Here is a 23,425-nt window from a genome sequence, read left to right as displayed (position 1 = left end):
CCAGTTTCGATCAGGTAGTTTGATGCCGCCCAAGAAGAAGTATCAAACCAACAGACCATGACAACTTGATTGACAATCTTTGATTGTGGGTTCGAATCCCGGTTCGCCCCTATTGTATTTCTAGGTTTGACAGCACCACACCCGTGCCCGTGGTTTTTACCGAAGTGGTAAACGTCTGAAACCTGCATCACTTCGGGCTTTCCTCCCACATTAAGCTGCCTAACTGGAATACTGTTAAAAGCGGCGTTAAACACAACTCACTCACTCATTGTAGTATCAGTAGTCGTAGTCGTAGTATCAGTGATAGACTAGCAGTCGTAGTATTAGTGATAGACTAGTAGTCGTAGTATCAGTGATAGACTAGTAGTCGTAGTATCAGTGATAGACTACTAGTCGTAGTGTCAGTTGTAATAGTCATAGTTGTATCAATATAGTTAGTTGTTTTCGTGGTAGTAGTAGTAGTAGTAGTAGTAGTAGTAGTAGTAGTAGTAGAAAGAATACTAGTCGTAGTATCGGTAAAAGGTTAGCTTATCATACTTTGCATAATAACCATAAGCTGATCACGATCGCCATCGGTATAGGCCTACACATGGCATATATTGCGTACAAATTAAGTGGTTTAGTTTACAGCAGACACCAACATTGTCCATTTCCTGCTGCGGTATTGCCTGAGCACCAGGGAGTCCATGGATATCGCACGTGTGTTATATATAAGCGTTAGGGCCTGTATGGAATTCTTTATTCCGACACGTGTAGCAAATGTACGTCCTGATTGTGGATATGACTTGGAAGTGCTATGTAAGGGCTCAGTCACACATTCAGGATTTTTTACTGCCGTCCTTAATAGGACCTTTCCCAATTAAAATTTGTCAAAAGTCTGGTCAAGAATCTGTGATTCGTGGCGGGAAATTCACAAACAATCAGATATTGTTCAGGAAGCGTCCCGATTCAGCCGTTTCCAGCCGAATTCGTCCCGATTGTCAATCCGAATCTGATCCCATTTGTATCTTCCGCATGGTACAAAACGACCGAATCTGTCCCGACAGCGTCTCGATTCTCCCGAATGCGATCCGACAGAGATCCGCCAGTGACCGAACAGTGAACCAACAGAGACGGTTCGCATTCGGCAAGATATGGACGCAGTATCTGGACTCAATCGCCAAGAATAATTCATGCCCGTTCATCACGACAGCGTCCCGATCCACAGGACACCGTCCAGACGACACAATGCAAAACATTTCAAGAATGTTACGGGATGCACCAAACTGCAGGGAGTGCTAGGGCGACCTCTCTGGACCTTTCCCGATCCGTAAGACTCTGTTACGAACCTATACGATTGCGTTCAGACTATGGTAAGACATTCCAGATTATGAGGATATCCCTAGTCGTAGTATCAGTGATAGACTACTAGTCGTAGTATCAGTGATCACTAGATTACTACTACTAGCAGTAGTAGTAGATTTTGCTGTTGACAGGAAAACATTCTCAGATTTACTACGAGGGATTCACTAATACCCCAACTGTTAGAGTAATTTCCGACCGCCTCTGTGGTCTAGTGGTAGATCGAGCGTCCGCCCGGGGAGCGGAAGGCCCGGGGTTCGACCCCCGGTCGCGTCATACCGGTGGTTTTCATCGAAGTGGTAAACGTTACCCTGTCTGGCGCTCGGCATTAAGGGGCTAAAACAAGGACTGCATGGTCGGCTCGGAGTCAGTATACTGTGTTTGAGTGGTGTGTTAATTTGCGGCATGGTATCTCAGAGGGCTAGCACGATAACTCGGCATCAGTCAGGACTCTTACAAGCACACACACGTGCACTATATGAATGCCATAATCTTGGACGCGAGGTTAAACTCAATTTCACCTCACCTCACCTCACCTCTCTAGAGCCTCCCAAGCTCCTTTTCAGCGCGTGACATCTTCCTTACGCTGTCGCTGTGAGGAGCTTGAAACAACCCCATGCTCCTTCCAGTGCGTGACACCTTCGTTACGCTCCCGGTATCGTACGTTTGTGGGGAGCTCCGAGCTGTGACTGGTTGCAGCGGTACGCTATCACTGTGGGGAGCTTGACAGAAATCTGACAAACTCGCACATGATCTGTCCTGTCTTATATCCGTATTAAATTGACTCTGATGACCTGATTCAGTGATTGTTATCTTCGCTGGCAGTTGTTCAATATGTAGCGACATGCTCATCTAGGCACTCTTCTCCACACAGTGTAAACAATGTCCAGTCTTGACACGGCCGTTTCTAGGACAAACCCTTCTATTCAGGATCCGGAGGACAGCAGCGATGACGATAGTGACACCTTCCCGAGGACACCACATCGCTGTACATCCGTCGTCTGTCACTGTGGTGTGTCAGATGAAACCACGGAGCTACTAGGCACTTCAAGGTTGATATGCTTGTGAACCCACCTCTTCCAAGGCCATCTTTTTATCAGGTTTAGCCGATCTGAATAATAGTGCTATCAGCTTGTAATGCTACATATTGTTATGTTTTTGCTAAATAGTCGTTTACGAGGTGGGGAAATTTTCTGAAAAGTTTTGCATAGATTAATTTTGGAGGTTCAAAATAGACCTGTTGATAACGCCCATTCCACCAGGTGCATAGATTCTATATCGCATATGGGCACACCTAAATTTTACTCTGGTAACTATAAGAATGACTTTTACCTATGCTGACTTGTAGAGGTCATGGTGCTGATTGGCTGATTAGAAAGCTCACTTGTTGCCACTCCCAGTCAAGTGTGTCAGTTTCAGGTGCCAAGTCATGCAGCTTGATACAGCTGAATCCCGATGAGGTGGCCGCGCAGGCACTTGTCTAAGTTAGGCCATTGATCATTGATTTGTTTACTGAATTTCTTGGCCAAGGTACAGGAAGCAATTAAATAAAAAAGATAGATGCTGTTGGGGTTTACTTGAGCATGTTGAGGTGAATTTCCTCAATAACAATGGGATTCAGTAAAAGTTAATGACAATCTTGACATGTTTAACATGTTCAAAATAAGTTCAATTTATTTCTATATTTTTTAGAGGGTAGGACGGGCTTATGCAAAAAAAGAAAACTAAACAAGAATATTCTTTTTAAAAATCTGATAGTCTTGTCACATGAAAATAAATTAAGAAAAATTAACAATCTCCTAATATAACAAATGTCATATTTGGGATAACACTTTCTTAGTAAAGTACAGATTCTAGTACTTTTGGGGTTGAGTCCCATCTGTGATACAAACCCACATAATCTCATAAAAATCCCATCTTTAACTCTATGACACAATCTGACAATTATTTTTTATGACACTCCCCTAAAGACTGTCATCATTTTTAGTGGTCCTCCCCTGATTCCATCAGACCCACCCACCCCTAAAATAAATGGTCCCTTATCATGGTTGACATCTACAGAGCACCTCCATGGTCTAGTGGATAGAGAGTTTGCCCGGAGAGCAGGTTGTGGATGGTTCAATCTCTGGCCACGTGATACCAGAAGACTTGGAAAGATGGTACATACCTGCTGTTTCCCTGTCTGGTGCTAAGCATTAGGGGAATTAAACAAGGACTGGTCGGCTCGGAGTATACTGTGCCTCAGTGGGCAGTGTTCAAAATAAGCGCCTGCCCTTAGGCCCGTGGCAGGTAGTTCTCTTATTGGTCCCATAGTTTCAAATTTGTATGGGTCCTTATGGCCTGCAGTGAATGTATGTGTTGATTTATTTGTCTGATGTAAAACCAGCATTAGTCTGGACGAGTACAAACAGCCCCGCACACATTTTAAGGGGAAGTAACTCTTTGACTTGTCATGATAAAAAAACAGTCCAAGCAACAAGTTTATTCCACCCTACAGACAACGTGTATCGGTGATCACTCTAAACATCCCAAATCCATGTTTCTTTCAATTTGGGTGTTATTTCTCTCTTTCCAACTTTTGAAAACCATACATGTAAACAAATAATAAACCCAAGTATGGTCGTATTGGTGAGCAATGACTGCTCTTCTTGAATTGCATGATCACATTTCTACACGGGAAAATAATTGAGAGTATCATCACTTTCTACATGATGCATACCATGTCTCATCACCTGACCAGGTGCATGTTCAAGGAAATGGAAAGTAAAACTTTTATAACGTGTAACAAGCGCAGAGCTGTTTCCTCATCAGCATTGAGAGGGATCACACAATGTTACAAATACTTCCCTGAAGAACTTCTCTTGTCCCCATACTCTGCAGTATACAGAGGGCTATTCTCTGTGCTATTCTCCCTGGACGTGATGGAGCACTTGAGGTATGCAAAATGTCATGCTGACCATGGCATCATCGTTCGTCATTATATATGAAGCATTGCAATAAGCATCATATACATTGTACTGCTCGCCTTCACACCTTGTGGCATGACTTGCTGTTTCTGTTCAAATTTATGCCTGTCAAATATGGGAGATCTATTTAAAAACTCCAGAAGACTACACAGTGTATGGTAGCATTTCATTCCTGCTAGGGGCGGTCGGGTAGCCTTGTGGTTAAGCGTTTACTCGTCACGCCAAAGACCGTGTTCGATTCCTGACATGGGTACAATGTGTGAAGCCCATTTCTGGTTTCCCCTGCCCTGATATTGCTGGAATGTTGCTAAAAGCAGCGTAAAACCATACTCACTCACTCATTCCTGCTGACCACATTGACTGTAACTGACTGGCAGTGACATTAAGATGTGTTTTTGTTAATTTAATGTATAACCAGGTGAGCTACAGTGCTTTAATGTGAATTAGATATCCTAGGGTTTGCTTTTGATGACTTAAATTTCAAAGAACAATGGTACAAAATAGTAGGAGCAAATATTTTTCCAACTTTCAATGAATATCGTGTTTAAATGTCTTATCTTTTTGCAGAAACTCGACACCGCAATCAGCTGACCATGGCCCTCTGACGAATTCTTACTCATCATCTGGTAAGAAATGTACTGCAACTCATGAAATTAATTAACTTCCAAATAATGCAAGTGATGTCCCCTGACAAAAATATTTAGAGGTTGCCTATCCTTTAAAATGTATGTCATAAAGCGATCTCATTTATTGGCAAACGACACCGAATACTGACTGCATACTGACTGCATACTGACTGCATACTGCTGCGTTCAGGGTAGACACCACATGTGAATCTGACACTTTGATGAGCAGCGCGTTGTAGCTCTTAATTTTAGGGTGGTTTGACAAGGTGGTCATCATACACCTTAACTGTCTTGACTGCTTGGTCAACTTGAGTAAACTAACATTCACAAGACTTGACGCAGTTCTTGGTGAAAGTTACATACCAAATATTTGTTTAAAATATTGTTATTATTATTATTGTTGTTGTTAATATTGTTGTTATTATTTCCTGTTCTCTGTTGTATTTGTGCAGGAAATCATTGTCATGATGATACAGAGTTGGGGAAAGTAGATAAGAGCGCTCGGCGGAAACTTATCATAGCCAGTGTGCTATGTCTTCTTTTCATGATAGGAGAGATTGCCGGTAAGAATCCTTGTCAAACAACGGTGTGCTGCATTCTGAATTGTTGTATGGGATTTTAAATTCTGGACTTTTCAATGCATAAGAACAATGAATACTTTTCTTGAGAAATATCTATATTTTCTCAATCCCAAAATTTAAACAAATATGGTGTGTCTTGGCATATGGATATGGCATTCACAATGTATTAACTTATATCAATGTTGATCAGAAAAAACATTATTTGGGTATTTTTCATTCTGCTGACAATGAGGTTTCAGTTTTCACAGAAGCATATGACGTCCTCAGTTGTATCATGACATCCCCAGAATGTGTCATGATGTCATGTCCAGTCTCTCTGCTGGGATAGTCCACCGTGGGAATCATCTTCCTGAATCAAGGGAGTTAACTGACTGAAGTCTAGTTTCCAGCCTTGCCGAACTATGTCCCTTCTATGTCCCTCCTATTGACTTGTATTTGTTTCAAATATAATGGCTTCGCCCAGACAAGATGATGTGATCGATAATCAAGATTTTTATTGTAATAAAACAGGTCTTACTTTGCAAAATCACAATCAAATCACGTGAGCACCTTGATTAAAAGCATGAAAAGATTTGGAAAATATCTGTTGACGCAAAGTTTTCGGTACACATGCTTTGCAAATCCTGCAATTGACCAAAAGCTGCTTGGCAGTTGACGAACCAGATGTCGATTTCATTACGCGATTTTGATTGGACTATGCATATACTCGTTATACCAGCTAAAATATATCTCCATAATTCCAGCCTAGTTCAGCAAGGGTGGAAACTGGACTTTCATAGTCAGTTAACTCCCTTGCCTTAGTAATATGCTTGGGGACAGGTGGCCCTGTATTCTAATACCCAATTCACATGCACTTCTTTACATTGTGTGTAAATATACATTCGTGAGTTACTTGTCATGTGAACGCACTTGTTCATGTGTGTATATTTGTCAGCAGGTGCAACTGTAAATGTCACTATGTATATGTTGTGATGTGAGCGTGTATGCCAATGCCAGAGGATGATCTAATTGAGGTACCTGTTCATTGGACAACACCAGACAAATTGTCACAATTCTGTACTCTGAAGTTGAAACTATTCAGGGCTTCAGCAACCCATGCTTGCCGTAAAAGGCTACGATGCTTGTCGTAAGAATCAACTAACGGGATCGGGTGGTCAGGCTCGCTCACTTGGTTGATGCTTGTCATCGCATCCCAATTGCACGGATCGATGCTCATGATGTCAATCACTGGATTGTCTGGTCCAGACTTGATTATTTACAGACTATTATAGAATATTGCTGAGTGTGGCATTAAAAACCAATCAAACAAACAATGGAGTGTCAGAAACCTATGATCGTAGGTTAAAATGCTAGATTTTGAACTGATAATGTTTCTAGGTTTGTCAGTACTATATTCATGCTCGTGGGTCTCACTAAATTGGAAGAATGAGAATTTCTGGGGATCTGCGGAATTCCACACCAAGTTCACTTTTGTGATTCATGCCATTATAAATCATATAGTGCCACAAACTCCTTTAGTGTTTGATTTAAAAAAACCTAAACTTTCTCCAACCTGAAATTGGTAAATACATCTAAGACTTTCATTACTTAGAGTTTTTCTCATACATTAAGCTGACATTATTTTGATTTTACCGTTGAATGCGGCCTAAACGTATTGATATCCTCTTGGTTTTAGGTGGTTTCCTGGCCCACAGTCTGGCCCTGATCTCCGACGGGGCCCACCTCCTGACAGACTTTGCCAGCTTCATGATCTCACTGCTAGCCCTGTACCTCGGCACAAGGAGGTCCACTAAGAAACTCAGCTTTGGCTGGTACAGAGCTGGTAAGTAGCGCAAAATGGTAGTGTTTCCTCAAAATAGTTCTTCCTGTTTCTGCTTGGGGCGCTGGTGTCCTATTATTGACCTGTCTGTTACAGAGGTGCTCGGGGCGCTGGTGTCCTAATAATGACCTGTCTGTTACAGAGGTGCTCGGGGCGCTGGTGTCCTAATAATGACCTGTCTGTTACAGAGGTGCTCGGGGCACTGGTGTCCTAATAATGACCTGTCTGTTGCACAGGTGCTCGGGGCGCTGGTGTCCTAGTAATGACCTGTCTGTTGCAGAGGTGCTCGGGGCGCTGGTGTCCTAATATTGCCTTGTCTGTGTCCTAATATCGCCCCGTCTGTTGCAGAGGTGCTCAGGGCGATGGTGTCCTAATATTGCCTTGTCTGTGTCCTAATATAGCCCTGTCTGTTGCAGAGGTACTCGGGGCGCTGGTGTCCTAATATTGACCTGTCTGTTACAGAGGTGCTCGGGGCGATGGTGTCCTAATATTGCCTTGTCTGTGTCCTTATATTGACCTGTCTGTTACAGAGGTGCTCGGGGCGATGGTGTCCTAATATTGACCTGTCTGTTACAGAGGTGCTCGGGGCGCTGGTGTCGATCCTGCTGCTGTGGGTGCTGACTGGCATCCTGTGCTACTCGGCTGGACTCCGCATCGTGGAGGACAACTACACCATTGATGCTGAAATCATGCTTATAACAGCTGCTTGTGGTGTCTTCTTTAATGTTGTGTAAGTTTTTACTTTTACATTATAAGTTATCAACCGATCTTGACATACATGAATACAACATGAATACTTTACTGAGAACATGAGGGGAAACAGGCGGCCCAGTCGTCTAAGGCGCCGCGATTGGTTGTGCAGAGTTGAGTCCCTTGGGCACACCAGAAACCTATGATTGTGGGTTCTAATCCCCGTTCGACACGATTATGTTTCTAGGTTTGTCAGCACCATACCCGTGCTGATGGGTTTCACCGAAGAGGTAAATGTCTGAGACCTGCGTCACTCTGGTCTTCCCTCTTACATTAAGCTGACATGCTATGATATAATTCAAATACTGTTAAAAGCGGCGTTAAACCCAACTCACTCACTCATTCATTACATGGTACTTTAACAATTATGTTTGTATTACATCAACAGTGGTGTCTTCATGTCCACAATGGTGCAGGGAACATGAACTACTGGTGTGCTTTATATAGACTTTCATATTTCACTTGAATTCCGTGGATGATTTTCATGGTCCATTTTTATATTAACCCCACTCTAAGTATTTTGTAAGCTGTGTGTCAATCAACTCAGAAACATGACCTTATACCGCAGTGCTCGACACTAACGCTGGTCCACTGGTCCGAGTATAGTATATTTTGTGGAGGACCAGTAAGATTCTAATAAATGGTGATCTGGTGGTCTAGTGTTGTTTTGTGGACGATCAAAGTAATTTAAGTTTGTACGACTTTAGAAATCAGCTATAGATCAAGTCTAAACTCTAAGCATCATAGTGTCCAGTAGAGATCCAACAGGACCAGTAGAGTTTTTTGGGGTGCTACATTCGACCACTGACAAATTTTGGTCAGCATCAAGCACTTATTATTATTGTTTCAAATAATGTATTTTTGATATTGTTTCCATTGATGTTGTTTCTGAAGCTTTTGTGTCCGATGCAGTTGTTTCAGATGCTGTTGCTTCAGAAACTCTCTGAATCAAAGCTGTTGTTTCTCAAAACTGCTTTTTCAGATGCTGATGTTTCCTATACCACTGTTTCCATTGCTTGCTTCTGATACTGTTGTTTCAGAAACTGTTGTTTGAAATGATGTTGTTTGAGTGACCGATCTTCTCCTTCAGCCTTGGCGTCACCCTTCATCAAAGTGGACACGGTCACTCCCATGGTGGGATGTCACACGCTCACTCTCACGGTCACTCCCACAGTCATGCCAGCAAGCCAGACCGAGGGTTTGATTATGGTACCCTCACTGATCACAGTGACCATTCACACAGTCGACCGAGGTATGGCAGCATCACTGAAGCAAATCATGAGGCACATACTGAGACACAGGAGTCCAAGAAAAAGGACAGTAATATCAACGTGAGAGCTGCATTTGTCCATGTGGTAGGGGATCTACTGCAGAGCGTTGGAGTACTAATAGCTGCTATTATTGTATATTTCAAGGTAAGAAACCTTTTATAACTTTATGATACCAAATAGAATAATGTAGTGACTTTTACCATGTCTACTCAAGCTTATACCCTGTCTACTAGAACTTTTACCATGTCTACACAAGCTTCTACCATGTCTACTTGAGCTTTTACCTTATCTACTAGAGCTTATACCATGTCTACTCGAGCTTTTGCCTTATCTACTCGAGCTTTTACCATGTCTTCTTGAGCTTTTACCAGATCTACTAGAGCTTTTATCTTGTTTAACCTTGTTTAACATTTTACCGACCAATCGGACGTTGAGATAAGGAGATGGGTATGGGAGGTAACTCATATTACCATGTTGCTGATATCGCCAACCAACATTGTGTAAGGATAACATATATGGATGAACAACTTCTTTATTACCATTAGGAGGGACGTTTCTGTGTAGGTTCTAACACCGTTATCAAGCTAGTGATGTACAGAGTATGGTTGACAAGTATATATACAGGATAGGAGGCAGAGTTTATACAGTTGAGTAGGTTTAAGATGCAGTTACACTGCTGGAGTGGAGAAGCCTGTTATGTACGCAGAAGGGTAAAACATATTGGCCGGTGAAGCCTGTAATATAAACAAAATATTGTTATAAAGAAGTCCAACTTCTAAATGGCTCTCGACCCGTGAAGATCTGGGTAGAATAGGCCTTCAGCAACCCATGCTTCACATAAAAGGCGACTATGCTTGTCTTAAGAGGCAACTAATGGGATTGGATGGTCAGGTTCGCTGACTTGGTTGAAGCATGTCATCAATCCCAATTGCATGGATCAATCATGATGTCAATCTCTGGATTTTTCTGGTTCAGACTTGATTATTTACAAACTGCCGTCATATAGCTGGAATATTGCTGAGTGCAGCGGTAAACAACAAACAAACAAACAAATCTAAATGCCTCTCAGAGAAGTTAACCAACATTGAGGCTGGTTTGTAACTCGCATTCCGTTAGACTGAGTAGCATTGCAAATCGAATTTGCTAATGAAAATCAAGGTCTGGTAGTTTGAGATCGAGAGGACCATGGGAATGGCGGTTAGTGTAGGTTTACCCAAATGTGAGTCCTGCAGATATAAACGATGCATTTGCACAGACATGACCGACAATTGGTCTGATATGTGTAATCTGGTGTAGAGCCTGAATAATTTCTCAGTATCCGTTGTCATTGCTGGCATCCAATTTTGATAACTCTAACACTTCTTTTTGATTGATTTTTTTATGAGTTTTTGTGTACAGCTGATTTCTTTGACTTTTTGTCAAAGTTGGTCAGTTTGAACATAACAATGTTACAGGTCACATAATAATGCCTTCAAAATGTTTTGGGGAATAAGGCCAAGGGTCATGTATCCCTGAGTTGCAGTATTCAACCCAATTAAAATATTAGTAGTACTTTCTTTCTGTTATTTGTTTTCAAAATGTAAATAATTAATAAACAATAAAGTCATTAATAATATGGTTGGAATAAGAATGAAACAATTCTATTTTGTATGTAGAGTAAATACTACTACTAATAATAAAACTAATAGAAAAAACTAAATTGCCACTTTGTTTTTGAAATTTGTTTTACCTTATATGATGAGATTTTTAAAATTCAAGAAAATATTTTACTCATTCAAATATATAATTAGCTACATGCATTCTTTTTCACACCCTTCCACTTTCAAATATACTGTAGCGATACTCTGAACATATTTCATCTATTTCAGCCTGAGTGGAAGATAGCTGACCCAATTTGTACATTCTTGTTTTCTGTGTTTGTCGTCGTGACAACAGTGACTATTCTCAGGGACATCCTGGTCGTCCTCATGGAAGGTGAGTTAGATGCCAGGCATTGAACAAATAGCTTCATCCCAAGTTGCATAGTGTAGTATCCCCAGACTACATACAGTCGTATCATCAACAGGACAACCCAGTATTTGAGGGACAGTCAAGATGTACATTTACTCTTCTTGAGTGTTTACATTCATGGCGTAAGCAGCCAGAGCGAGGTTCCCAGAATTCCCTGCTAAGGGAGCAGTTATTATGCTCATGTGGAAATCGCAGGGAGTGGCTTATTGTTTTAAACTGTTACTCTATGACACATAGGTACACAAGTAAATATCAGATCTGTTACTCCGGTACCATACCTCTCTGCATGAAAATCTGACGTAAGATTTTGTGTGAGTGTCAAATCTGAGCAAACTTTGACTGCCCAGTCTAGATGAAGGTTGCGGGGATTCTTGATAGTTTGATATTAGCTTTCTAAAATGGGAACCTTTATATTTTACATTTGGGACTGGCTGTTTAAGTTTGTTTTGAGACTGAGAGGTCATATGTCCAACCAAGAGTTTTGAAGCCTTGACACTGATTGGCTGGTTACTATGTCCACATGACACGACCTCCAGTGCTGATCGGAGTAAAAGATATGCACAGCTAAAAGCATCTTCCTGAGGCAAGGGGTTAACTGACTATGAAAGTCCAATTTCCACCCTTGCCCAACTAGGCCGGAATTGATGGGATTGATTGTAGCGCCACCAGTGGCTATTACAAGTTATGTCCCTTCTATGTCCCTCCTATTGACCAATCAGATTCCACCTCTCATATCACTTACATTTGTTTCAAACAAAATGGCAGTGCCCAAGTGAAGTCAATCCGATTGATAATCAAGATTTATTTTGTATTAAAACAGGCTTTTCGTCGTGAAGTGCATCAAATCATATGAGCACCTTGATTAAAAATATGAAAAGATTTTGAAAATATCCTTTGCCTTGCAAATCCTGCAGTCGACAAAAATCTGCACAGCAGTTTACGAACCGGATATTGATTTCGTTACACGATTTTGATTGGACAATGGGTGGACTTGTTAGTCAAGATAAAATATAACTCTATGAATGCAGCCTAGTTTGACAAGGGTAGAAACTTGACTTTAATAGTCAGTTAACTCCCTTGCCTTTGGAAGAAGAGCTACAAGCGTTTCGAAAGTAATTCATTAATACCAAAGTTTCGGCTGGAAATAATTATGAGTCACTGTTAAGTCGAGAATGTGTTTTGAAAACTGCAATGAACAATAATGACATGGATAAATTAAATTTTCCTTCAAAGAAAGAAAGGCCTGAAGGCTAGTAAGCTGGGCTGGTAATAGTCTAATAATACCATCAAATTCTACAGAAAATGCATCTTCCTGAGGCAAGGGAGTTTACAGAAAATCCAGTTTCTATCCTTGCTGAACAAGGCTGGAATTTCCGAGCTATTTTTTGGCTGGAGTAACAGGTCTCTACATAGCCAAATCAAAATTGTGTTAAGAAATCAACCTCCAGTTTGTATAGAAATTGGCGACTACCGTGCAGATTTCAGACGATTGCAGGATTTGCAAAGTATGTATACCATCAAGATGTCACACCATGATATGTGACTGAAACAGTGTTCTGACACATAACTCATGATGTCTAATTAGCATGTAGCCATACTGAGATTTCATTTGTTTCATACCAGATGTATTTGAATATACCAGGAATACATCCACCAAGTAAAGTGGTCCCTCACTATTGCGCCCTTCAGTATAGCACTAACTCAGTTATAGCGCGGTAAAGCATGTCTCCCATAATGTACTTACAGTTAAATAAACTCAAGTTTCACACTGATGCGATGTTTTTCCCCATCTCAAAAAACATTATCATCTGAGCATGTAACACCGAAAATACCATGTGTTCTTTTTAAAAAAGCACATAACACTTGTAAAATATTTGTTTACGCTATGATTCATAAACTTCTACTATTCTAATCTTCTTTAACCTCTGATATGTGCATTGTAGATCGTGTTAGCTACTAAGGTAGGCAGAGCATGTACTGTTGTGTTGGTCATCTACCCCCTATGACTCCCCTCAGTTCCACCGCTGATCGCCTTTAACGCTCAGCAATCATTTGGACCCCAAAGGTAGCATTGTAGCGAGGGATCGTGGGAGATATAACCTTGTAGTGTGTGTTTCTAGGTACCCCCAGGAACATTAGCTTTGCTGTAGCAAGGGATCGTGGGAGATATAACCTTGTAGTGTGTGTTTCTAGGTACCCACAGGAACATTAGCTTTGCTGTAGCGAGGGATCGTGGGAGATATAACCTTGTATTGTGTTTCTAGGTACCCCCAGGAACATTAGCTTTGCTGTAGCGAGGGATCGTGGGAGATATAACCTTGTAGTGTGTGTTTCTAGGTACCCCCAGGAACATTAGCTTTGCTGTAGTGAGGGATCGTGGGAGATATAACCTTGTAGTGTGTGTTTCTAGGTACCCCCAGGAACATTAGCTTTGCTGTAGCGAGGGATCGTGGGAGATATAACCTTGTAGTGTGTGTTTCTAGGTACCCCCAGGAACATTAGCTTTGCTGTAGCGAGGGATCATGGGAGATATAACCTTGTAGTGTGTGTTTCTAGGTACCCCCAGGAACATTAGCTTTGCTGTAGCGAGGGATCGTGGGAGATATAACCTTGTAGTGTATGTTTCTAGGTACCCCCAGGAACATTAGCTTTGCTGAAGTGAGGGATGCGTTTTTCACAGTCAAGGGCATCAAGGACATTCACGATCTACGTTTGTGGTCCCTCACCATGAATAAGACAGCACTTTCGGTTCATATTGCAGTTGGTAAGTCTGAATTCAAATGCAATAGTACTTTAGATGAATGGTCTTTAGTTCACCTGAACATTGTCAGTGTGAAATTGTGTTCTGGGGGGGCATGGGTGGCCCAGTTGTCTAAGGCGCCGCGATTCGCTGTGCAGAGTTGCGTCCCTTGGGCACGCCAGAAACCTATGATTGTGGGTTCGAATCCTGGTTCGCCCCGATTATGTTTCTAGGTTTGTCAGCACCATACCCGTGCTCGTGGGTTTCACCGAAGTGGTAAACGTCTGAGACCTGCATCACTTTGGGCTTTCCTCCCACATTGAGCTGACACGCCGTGATATAACTGGAATACTGTTACAAGCGGTGTAAACCCAACTCACTCACTTACCCATTGCGTTATTGGTCTTTGTTGTTTGTCTCTTTGTCCCTCATAAACATTTCCATTTTCCCATCTTCTTATAAACAACAAGGCTTTGGCCCAAAGCATAAATTACTCTGTTTTAAAGTATGTTCTTCCCCCTGCATCCGGCTTTTCAATTTTCCAGAGTTTTATGTGAAGGGCAGGTAACTCTTGCTTTCTCAAAAATGATCTGAACTTGATGCATGATCTCATGTCTGTGCAGATTGTGTGTGTGTGGAGAGAGGGAGAGGGGAGCATAAAGCCTCAGGGGCTTGTCAATTGTCGTTTAGACATCACTCTACTGAACTCATATGAATCACGGCTAGGTCTTTTCCATCCAGAGACAACTACAATTTTTTCTTCATCCAAATGAACTTGTGAATAAAAAAACCTATGTATCATTTTATAGGCCAAATCAAAAGATCAAACTTCATACTTATTTTGGGGATGAGTTTGACTATCATTTTTTTCCATCGGTTTTACGCAATTTGTTTTTCAAATGTAATTTTGCTCAAGCATTTGTGATTAAGTGTGCCCCGAAGTATTAAAATCTGCAAAGTTGCTTTGTTGGGTTTACTTTCCCTTTAAGACCTCTATCACTTTGGGCTTACCTCCCACATCAAGCTGACATGACGTGACAGTGAATTTGCACTTAACTCACTATCTCCTACACTTAACTCACTATCTCCTACACTTAACTCACTATCTCCTACACTATCTCCTACACTTAACTCACTATCTCCTACACTTAACTCACTATCTCCTACACTTAACTCAGTGTCTCCTACATTTAACTCACTATCTCCTACACTTAACTCACCATCTCCTACACTTAACTCAATATCTCCTACACTTAACTCACCATATCCTACACTTAACTCACTATCTCCCACACTTAACTCACTGCCTTCCACCTTTAACTCACTGTCTCCTACACTTAACTCACTATCTCCTACACTTAACTCACTATCTCCTACACTTAACTCACTATCTCCTACACTTAACTCACTGCCTTCCACCTTTAACTCACTGTCTCCTACACTTAACTCACTATCTCCTACACTTAACTCACTATCTCCTACACTTAACTCAACATCTCCTACACTTAACTCACTATCTCCTACACTTAACTCACTATCTCCCACACTTAACTCACTGCCTTCCACCTTTAACTCACTGTCTCCTACACTTAACTCACTATCTCCTACACTTAACTCACTATCTCCTACACTTAACTCAACATATCCTACACTTAACTCACCATCTCCTACACTTAACTCAACATCTCGTACACTTAACTCACTATCTCCTACACTAAACTCAATATCTCCTACACTTAACTCTATCTCCTACACTTAACTCACCATCTCCTACACTTAACTCACTGTCTCCTTCACTTAACTCACTATCTCCTACACTTAACTCAATATCTCTTACACTTAACTCACTATCTCCTACACTTAACTCTTTCAACACCGTAGGCCGGTTATCTGGCCAAGAAGCATCGAGTCCCCAGACACCGCAGGCCGGTTATCCGGCCATGCCGTAGTCACGTCAAAATATTATATATTTTTATGGACCTACCTGTAATATCATTCATTTATTAAATCTGTCACACTTCACAATGTCTGAAATACATATTCCATTTCAATTTAACATTTTTTATCGTTAAATTAAAAAATTATTCACTATTTCCCGTGATGTTATTGAAAATAAAATTCTCGGACACACATTTCGACAACGGGTCCACATCGAACTTGTCAAAGAGGAAAATAAAGACGTTTTAAACAAATCTTTAAATATATTATACAAAGTAATAAATAAAATCAACAAAAATATATCTAAAAGTAATCAAACTTACATCTAAGTTAATATTTCCATCTTTTCGTGCGATCGCGTGTAATGTAAGTCAAATGACATCTCGGCTTTCGACGCCTTGAATTCTCAGCTCGGACACGATGTTTAATGCAAAAATATATGTATGAAAAATCTTTGTCACTGCTCGTAACCTAGCACGATACATTCACAAAGTTCCATATTTTTAATATATATCGTGATTTCCTGCTCAAAACGTTCAGAATAACACGATTTAACAAATATCTTTCGCAAACTTCTGTAATTTATCGAACACGAGCTTGGTATCATAGCTGTAATTTGATTGGCTGACCAATCACGAAACTTGTAGCAGATTTCAGCAAGAAAGCGTCATTAGAAACCAATTTTAATCCAATGAAATCGCTTGTTATAACTACGAAAAAAAAACAGTCGATGTTACGAGCGTGTAGATGAAGGAATAAGCTTTCCAGCGATGTGTCATATGCCATTCTTCGATGAACGTGTTATTCATACGAAACCTCGAAAACGGGGATATTTTTTCATTTTACTGAGCGGACAGTCGCTGTTATCGGGAAATTGGTGATGACAGAAACTATTTATAATTCTTTTTTAAATGATTTCCCAATTACGTAAACAATGAAAATAAAACAGAAATAGGTACGTGGATATTATGAATCATATATTTGCCGAAAATAGTCAAGTTTTCGCTTCCTTGGTCCTTAATCTGGATGTTAACAACGTGTTAGCGTACATTTTTTATTTACAACGAATTTAATTAATTTGAAATGCATTATTTTAAATAATGTGAAAAACATAACTTTCATATTTATAAACCATAGGATCAGACCTTTCAAATGGTGTATAACATGTAGTAGCAAATATATTTTACAAGCAGGTATTTTCTTTGATAAATGTTGGCTTCATTTATCACACAAGAGTCTCTGGGAACTCGGTGTCCCAGCAGACAACACTTCTGGTTGACTGGTGTTGAAAGAGTTAACTTACAGTCTCCAACACTTAACTCACTATCTCCTACACTTAACTCACTATCTCCTACACTTAACTCTTTCAACACCGTAGGCCGGTTATCCGGCCAAGAAGCATCGAGTCCCCAGACACCGCAGGCCGGTTATCCGGCCATGCCGTAGTCACGTCAAAATATTATATATTTTTATGGACCTACCTGTAATATCATTCATTTTTTAAATCTGTCACACTTCACAATGTCTGAAATACATATTCCATTTCAATTTAACATTTTTTATCGTTAAATTAAAAAATTATTCACTATTTCCCGTGATGTTATTGTAAATAAAATTCTCGGACACACATTTCGACAACGGGTCCACATCGAACTCGTCAAAGAGGAAAATAAAGACGTTTTAAACAAATCTTTAAATATATTATACAAAGTAATAAATAAAATCAACAAAAATATATCTAAAAGTAATCAAACTTACATCTAAGTTAATATTTCCATCTTTTCGTGCGATCGCGTGTAATGTAAGTCAAATGACATCTCGGCTTTCGACGCCTTGAATTCTCAGCTCGGACACGATGTTTAATGCAAAAATATATGTATGAAAAATCTTTGTCACTGCTCGTAACCTAGCACGATACATTCACAAAGTTCCATATTTTTAATATATATCGTGATTTCCTGCTCAAAACGTTCAGAATAACACGATTTAACAAATATCTTTCGCAAACTTCTGTAATTTATCGAACACGAGCTTGGTATCATAGCTGTAATTTGATTGGCTGACCAATCACGAAACTTGTAGCAGATTTCAGCAAGAAAGCGTCATTAGAAACCAATTTTAATCCAATGAAATCGCTTGTTATAACTACGAAAAAAAAACAGTCGATGTTACGAGCGTGTAGATGAAGGAATAAGCTTTCCAGCGATGTGTCATATGCCATTCTTCGACGAACGTGTTATTCATACGAAACCTCGAAAACGGGGATATTTTTTCATTTTACTGAGCGGACAGTCGCTGTTATCGGGAAATTGGTGATGACAGAAACTATTTATAATTCTTTTTTAAATGATTTCCCAATTACGTAAACAATGAAAATAAAACAGAAATAGGTACGTGGATATCATGAATCATATATTTGCCGAAAATAGTCAAGTTTTCGCTTCCTTGGTCCTTAATCTGGATGTTAACAACGTGTTAGCGTACATTTTTTATTTACAACGAATTTAATTAATTTGAAATGCATTATTTTAAATAATGTGAAAAACGTAACTTTCATATTTATAAACCATAGGATCAGACCTTTCAAATGGTGTATAACATGTAGTAGCAAATATATTTTACAAGCAGGTATTTTCTTTGATAAATGTTGGCTTCATTTATCACACAAGAGTCTCTGGGAACTCGGTGTCCCAGCAGACAACACTTCTGGTTGACTGGTGTTGAAAGAGTTAACTTACTGTCTCCAACACTTAACTCACTATCTCCTACACTTAACTCACTATCTCCTACACTTAACTCACTATCTCCTACAGCTATCATAGTATCATGCTATGAAATAAGAAATACATTTGACATGATTTGATTGTTTTCAGAAAAGGATTCAGACCCCTTAAAAGTGATCAAGGTAGCATCGTTCTTGATCCAGAAGAAGTTTGGCCTCACAGAAACAACGATGCAGATCGAAGAGTATACAACAGACATGCTGATGTGTTCACACTGCCAACACTTGAAGGATTAGATTGTTTGTTGTCACATCATTGTCATTGCTTGTTTACTGTCTTGAAACATTGCCAGGGTGGATGGGAACAAAGTTATGCTGAGATCCCAGAGTTTGGGGCAGAGGGTTCACAGGGCAGACTCTACTTCTTGGACTATTTAGGGTAACTTGGAGATACCAGGGTTTGGGGTTGCCAGGGCAGACACAGGTGCATCCTAGACATAAGGGTAACTTGGAGATACCAGGGTTCGGGGTAGAAGGTTGACAAAGCGCTCGCTAGTACATCTTAGACGTAAGGGTAACATTGAGATTAATGGAAAATATTTTCGGTATACAAGTCTCAGTGTGTGGATGTATATGTGGATGCTCTAGTCGTGTGATCGCCCTGTTGAGGTGAGCTAAATATTTCTATCTTAAATTATATTTGACTTTGAGTGAAAATATTGTACAGCTACAAATTAAGCCTGTGTAAAAGATGCGAAGAAATATATTGTACAGCTCAGATATAAATTATGACTATATTTACACAGGATAGGAATTACAGTTATTGATGGGCTAGGATGCCATTGTTTAATATTGCATTGTGTCATATATTGACCTTTCTTCTTTGCGTGTCCAATGAGTCACACTGTCTGCGTGGCAAGTTGTGAATGAGAAGTGTGTGCCGCAATCAAATAGGATTGAACCCTGAATCTGTTGGACTTTTCACTATGAATGAATACTTCACTTCATAAGCATCATGATTTTCTCAGCCCCATATTTGAATAATGTTCCTTTCGGCCTTGCGAAATGGATACCACATTAATCAAATACTATGTCTTGAGTGGAATGCAGGGGACAATGCATTATTCAAGATAGTGATACACAGTCCACCAATCCATGCTAGGATGAATGAAAGGTTTGTTTGTTATGAAGAGAGAATGAATGATTTCCGTGATGCACAAATATGGTTTAAAGTATTATTCATGTTATTTAAATGTTTCTTTGATGCCATAAACTCATGCGGTGTATGTACAATACTCAGTAGGTAGTAGATGAAATAAGGTGCTTGCTAGATATGTGCAACGAATATGAAACTTGGGCCTGACCTGAGGCATTGGTTCATTCCAGAAGGTGTCATCTTGACTTGTTTATCACAGGCGTACTTACAGTTGCTTCCCTTTGCTATGCCAGGATCATGGTTTTGAATGCCCTGATGTTGATCCTGGGTTTTTAGCATCTGTAACTTCGTCTCTCATCCCACCTAAATCTGACATGCATTGACATTGATGATATCCTGATTAAAGAGGATTTAAACCAAGTCACTCACTCACTCACTCGCTCGCTCGCTCTCAGCTTCAACTAGTGCAATCCATGAAATTGTCCTTGTACTTAGGAATGTTGATGTTTTCCCTCATCATTACCATATATCACACAGTGCCCTACGTACCTAAACTGCCTTGTACCTTATGATGTAGGCCCGTGAAGATGCCGGGGTAGAATAGGTCTTCAGCAACCCATACTTGCCGTTAAGGGTGACTATGCTTGCCGTAAAAGGCAACTAACAGGATCGGGTGGTCAGGCTCGCTGACTTTGTTGATACATGTCATCGATCCCAATTGCGTGGATCGATGCTCATGATATTAATCACTGGATTGTCTGGTCCAGACTCGATTATTTACAGACTGCCGTCATATAGCTGGAATATTGCTGAGTGCGGCATTAAACAACAAACCAACCAACCTTATGATGTAAAATACTCTTGTCTGTGGAAGCAATAAGGTGCTGGTTTAAAGTTAACTTACTTTCTATGATATTTTGTATGTACACAAACGACATGAACATATTATCAGCAATGTGGTTAAATATGGCTGAAAAGAAATGGTTCTCAGGCAATGTTTTTTGAGAATATTGTGCCGGCGCTCAGAGTCTTTCTGTTTTTGGAGGGGGGTTATGTTGTTCATTAACCATATTACAGTGTAACCAAATAAACAATATGTACAATCAACATGGGAAAGGGCCTCCCTACATAAATGTATTCCTTGATGAGTAAAATACTGGAATTTGGTATCTGACTACCATTGGACTTGGAATATTAAAGGATTTTTTGGTGTGGTTTTTTTTTTCAAAATGGAAATAAAAACAAAATGTTTAGCGAACTTTATGATGATGCAGGTGGTGCTTGAGAACCAAGACTGTTATTTCTTTTAGCCTAAGTGAAGCCGTTGTAAAGAACAGGGTTAGAATTGGTCACCAGCAACCCTGTGTGTCGCAACTCACAGGATGGACTGGTGAGGCTTGCTGACATGGTTGATCTTGTCATCGTATCCCAATTGCATAGAGCACAGTCATATAGCAGGAATTGCTTTAAACAATTAACAAAACAAACTAAACAACAGTGGACATACACTCCCAGTGACACTTCATTGTCATTAAAATCGAATGCTTTACTTTGATCCGATACTTCTCTACATGAAGATGTAACTACCCCTCCATGGTCAGGTGAATCATGAGTGAACTTTGACCACAAGTCTACGTATGTGAAGGATGTGTGAGTTCAAGAGCTTATTGGGCGGTGGGGTAGCCAAGTGTTTAAAGGGGTTGATCGTCACTCCGAAGCTTCAGGTTTGACTCCCCACAAACCCATTTCTTGTGTTGATATTGATGAAAACTTCCATCACTGCTGTAAAACCCAACTTTCACTCACTCTGAGATCATTGGATTTCAGGGGGCACGTTTGGCCTAATCGTCTAAGGCGTCGCAATTCGCTGTGCAGAGTTACTTCCCTTGGCATTAAACACAACTCACTCACTCATTAGATTCCAGATTTCTAAAGTGATTCAGCTTCTGCTCTTTACTACCTTCATTAAAACATTTTGTTTTTAACCAAAGAAAATCTCACAGAACAAAATTATTCCTTCGATGGCAAAGGGTGCTTAGAAACGACTGGATGTATAAAATATCCACAACAGAATAGCATATCTTTTGTATTTCCATTCGGAACTCTGACTTGCTGATCTGCATGCCTCGTTGTTTGAAGTTGAACCAAGAAATAAGAATCCTTGAAGACAAAGTTCCCTTGATGCGCCCCCTAATGGAGGGGTGTCACATCTCCTTGCCCAGAGGACATCCGAGTCAAAAGATTTGATTTTAATGAGATTTTGTGACATTTCATTTGGTTTGTTTTCAGTTACAACCAGTAACAGCCACAATATTCAAGACTCAACCATGTTAGCCCAAACCAGTTTTGTAAAGAGGGTATCCTAGGGCCTTGTAAAATTTCAGACACTTTTGGGGTATTGCTGAATGTTATCACTATATTTGGGTCAGTAGACGTTCTTAGTTAATTGGCATCCCTGCTGACACCAAGATATTCTGAAGCTTTTGTACCAACAAGACTATTATTTTTTTTAATGCATCTTCAAAATTTCTAGGTGTCCCTTAAGCTTAAAAAAATAAAAGAATTGGTTCTCAGGCAATGGTTTTTTTTTTTTGTGTGTGTGTGTGTGTGGGGGGGGGGGGGGGGGGGGGGTTCGAACTAGGTAACGAGTACACAGTTTTGTAATCAATAAACAGTTGTGTACAATCAACCTGGAAAGGGCCTCCCTACATAAATGTATTCCTTGATGAGTAAAATACTGGAATATAGTATTTGACTACTGTTGGACTTGGAATATTTAAGGATTTGGGTTTGACTTTTTAACAAAATGGAAATAAAAACAAAACATGTGGCGAACTTTATGATGATGTGGGCGGTGCCCGAGAAACAAGACTATTATTTTTTTTAAGCCTTACACTTACACATTGGCATATTGGGCTATGCTATTTAGTAAAGACTAGCTTTTGGTCTGATGTCGGCTCCTGAACTGGTCAGCAAGTTATTCCATTTAGGCATGGCTTTGTTTGTTTTCTTGTTAACTCACAGGGTATATTTTCAACTTAACAACTGTGAATAGCATACAATGTCACATCTGTGTAAAGTCTCAGGCCATTTGAGGCTGTTGCAATGTTAATGCTGTATTTATGCCTGAACACCTTTAAAGGCCATTTATGTTGAGTTATTTGCATAAAGACATGTTAAGCCTTATGATTTATTAGTTGGTTTATGAGACTGATCGGAAAAGAAATATTAGGAAAAAAAATAATACTTTTGACCCAAAAACATTTGACATGCTCTGTTTTATAATTAGGTGGAATGAATTAGATTCAATTATTTTGCATGATTGTTTCCCAATCGTTTTTCTGTGATGGAATGACCTATGAGCTTTTATTTCATTTATTAATAGCAGCACTAATCTGAAAGCTTGCAAGAAATGGTGTGGGGTTTCTTCTCACAATCTACATCAAATTTTAGTCAAAACATTAAACCAACGAATAAAAAATAAAAGGCCTCACAAGGGTTTGTT

At 40.0% G+C, this 23,425-nt stretch overlaps 1 protein-coding gene across 2 annotated transcripts in view; it reads left to right on the top strand.

The window, feature by feature from the left end:
* The window catches only part of LOC139475659 (proton-coupled zinc antiporter SLC30A2-like), a 29,839-nt gene extending 7,433 nt beyond the window's left edge, over nt 1-22,406 (top strand). The window contains exons 1-9 of one of the 2 annotated variants that reach the window (XM_071258850.1): nt 2,035-2,393; nt 4,875-4,933; nt 5,386-5,496; nt 7,190-7,336; nt 7,910-8,063; nt 9,174-9,498; nt 11,223-11,328; nt 13,994-14,128; nt 18,916-22,406. In XM_071258850.1, the coding sequence (XP_071114951.1) occupies nt 2,224-2,393; nt 4,875-4,933; nt 5,386-5,496; nt 7,190-7,336; nt 7,910-8,063; nt 9,174-9,498; nt 11,223-11,328; nt 13,994-14,128; nt 18,916-19,061 (1,353 nt within the window). In that variant the 5' untranslated portion in view covers nt 2,035-2,223 and the 3' untranslated portion in view covers nt 19,062-22,406. Of the gene's footprint in view, nt 1-2,034; nt 2,394-4,874; nt 4,934-5,385; nt 5,497-7,189; nt 7,337-7,909; nt 8,064-9,173; nt 9,499-11,222; nt 11,329-13,993; nt 14,129-18,915 lie in introns of those variants that run through there. The other variant, XM_071258857.1, reaches the window with a different exon arrangement.
* Nucleotides 22,407-23,425: the final 1,019 nt, after the last annotated feature.

Source organism: Haliotis cracherodii, unplaced genomic scaffold (genome assembly GCF_022045235.1).
Source record: "Haliotis cracherodii isolate W230 unplaced genomic scaffold, xgHalCrac1.p SCAF_1, whole genome shotgun sequence".
Classification (NCBI taxonomy): Eukaryota; Metazoa; Mollusca; class Gastropoda; order Lepetellida; family Haliotidae; genus Haliotis; species Haliotis cracherodii.
This window is presented reverse-complemented; position numbering and strand designations above follow the sequence as displayed.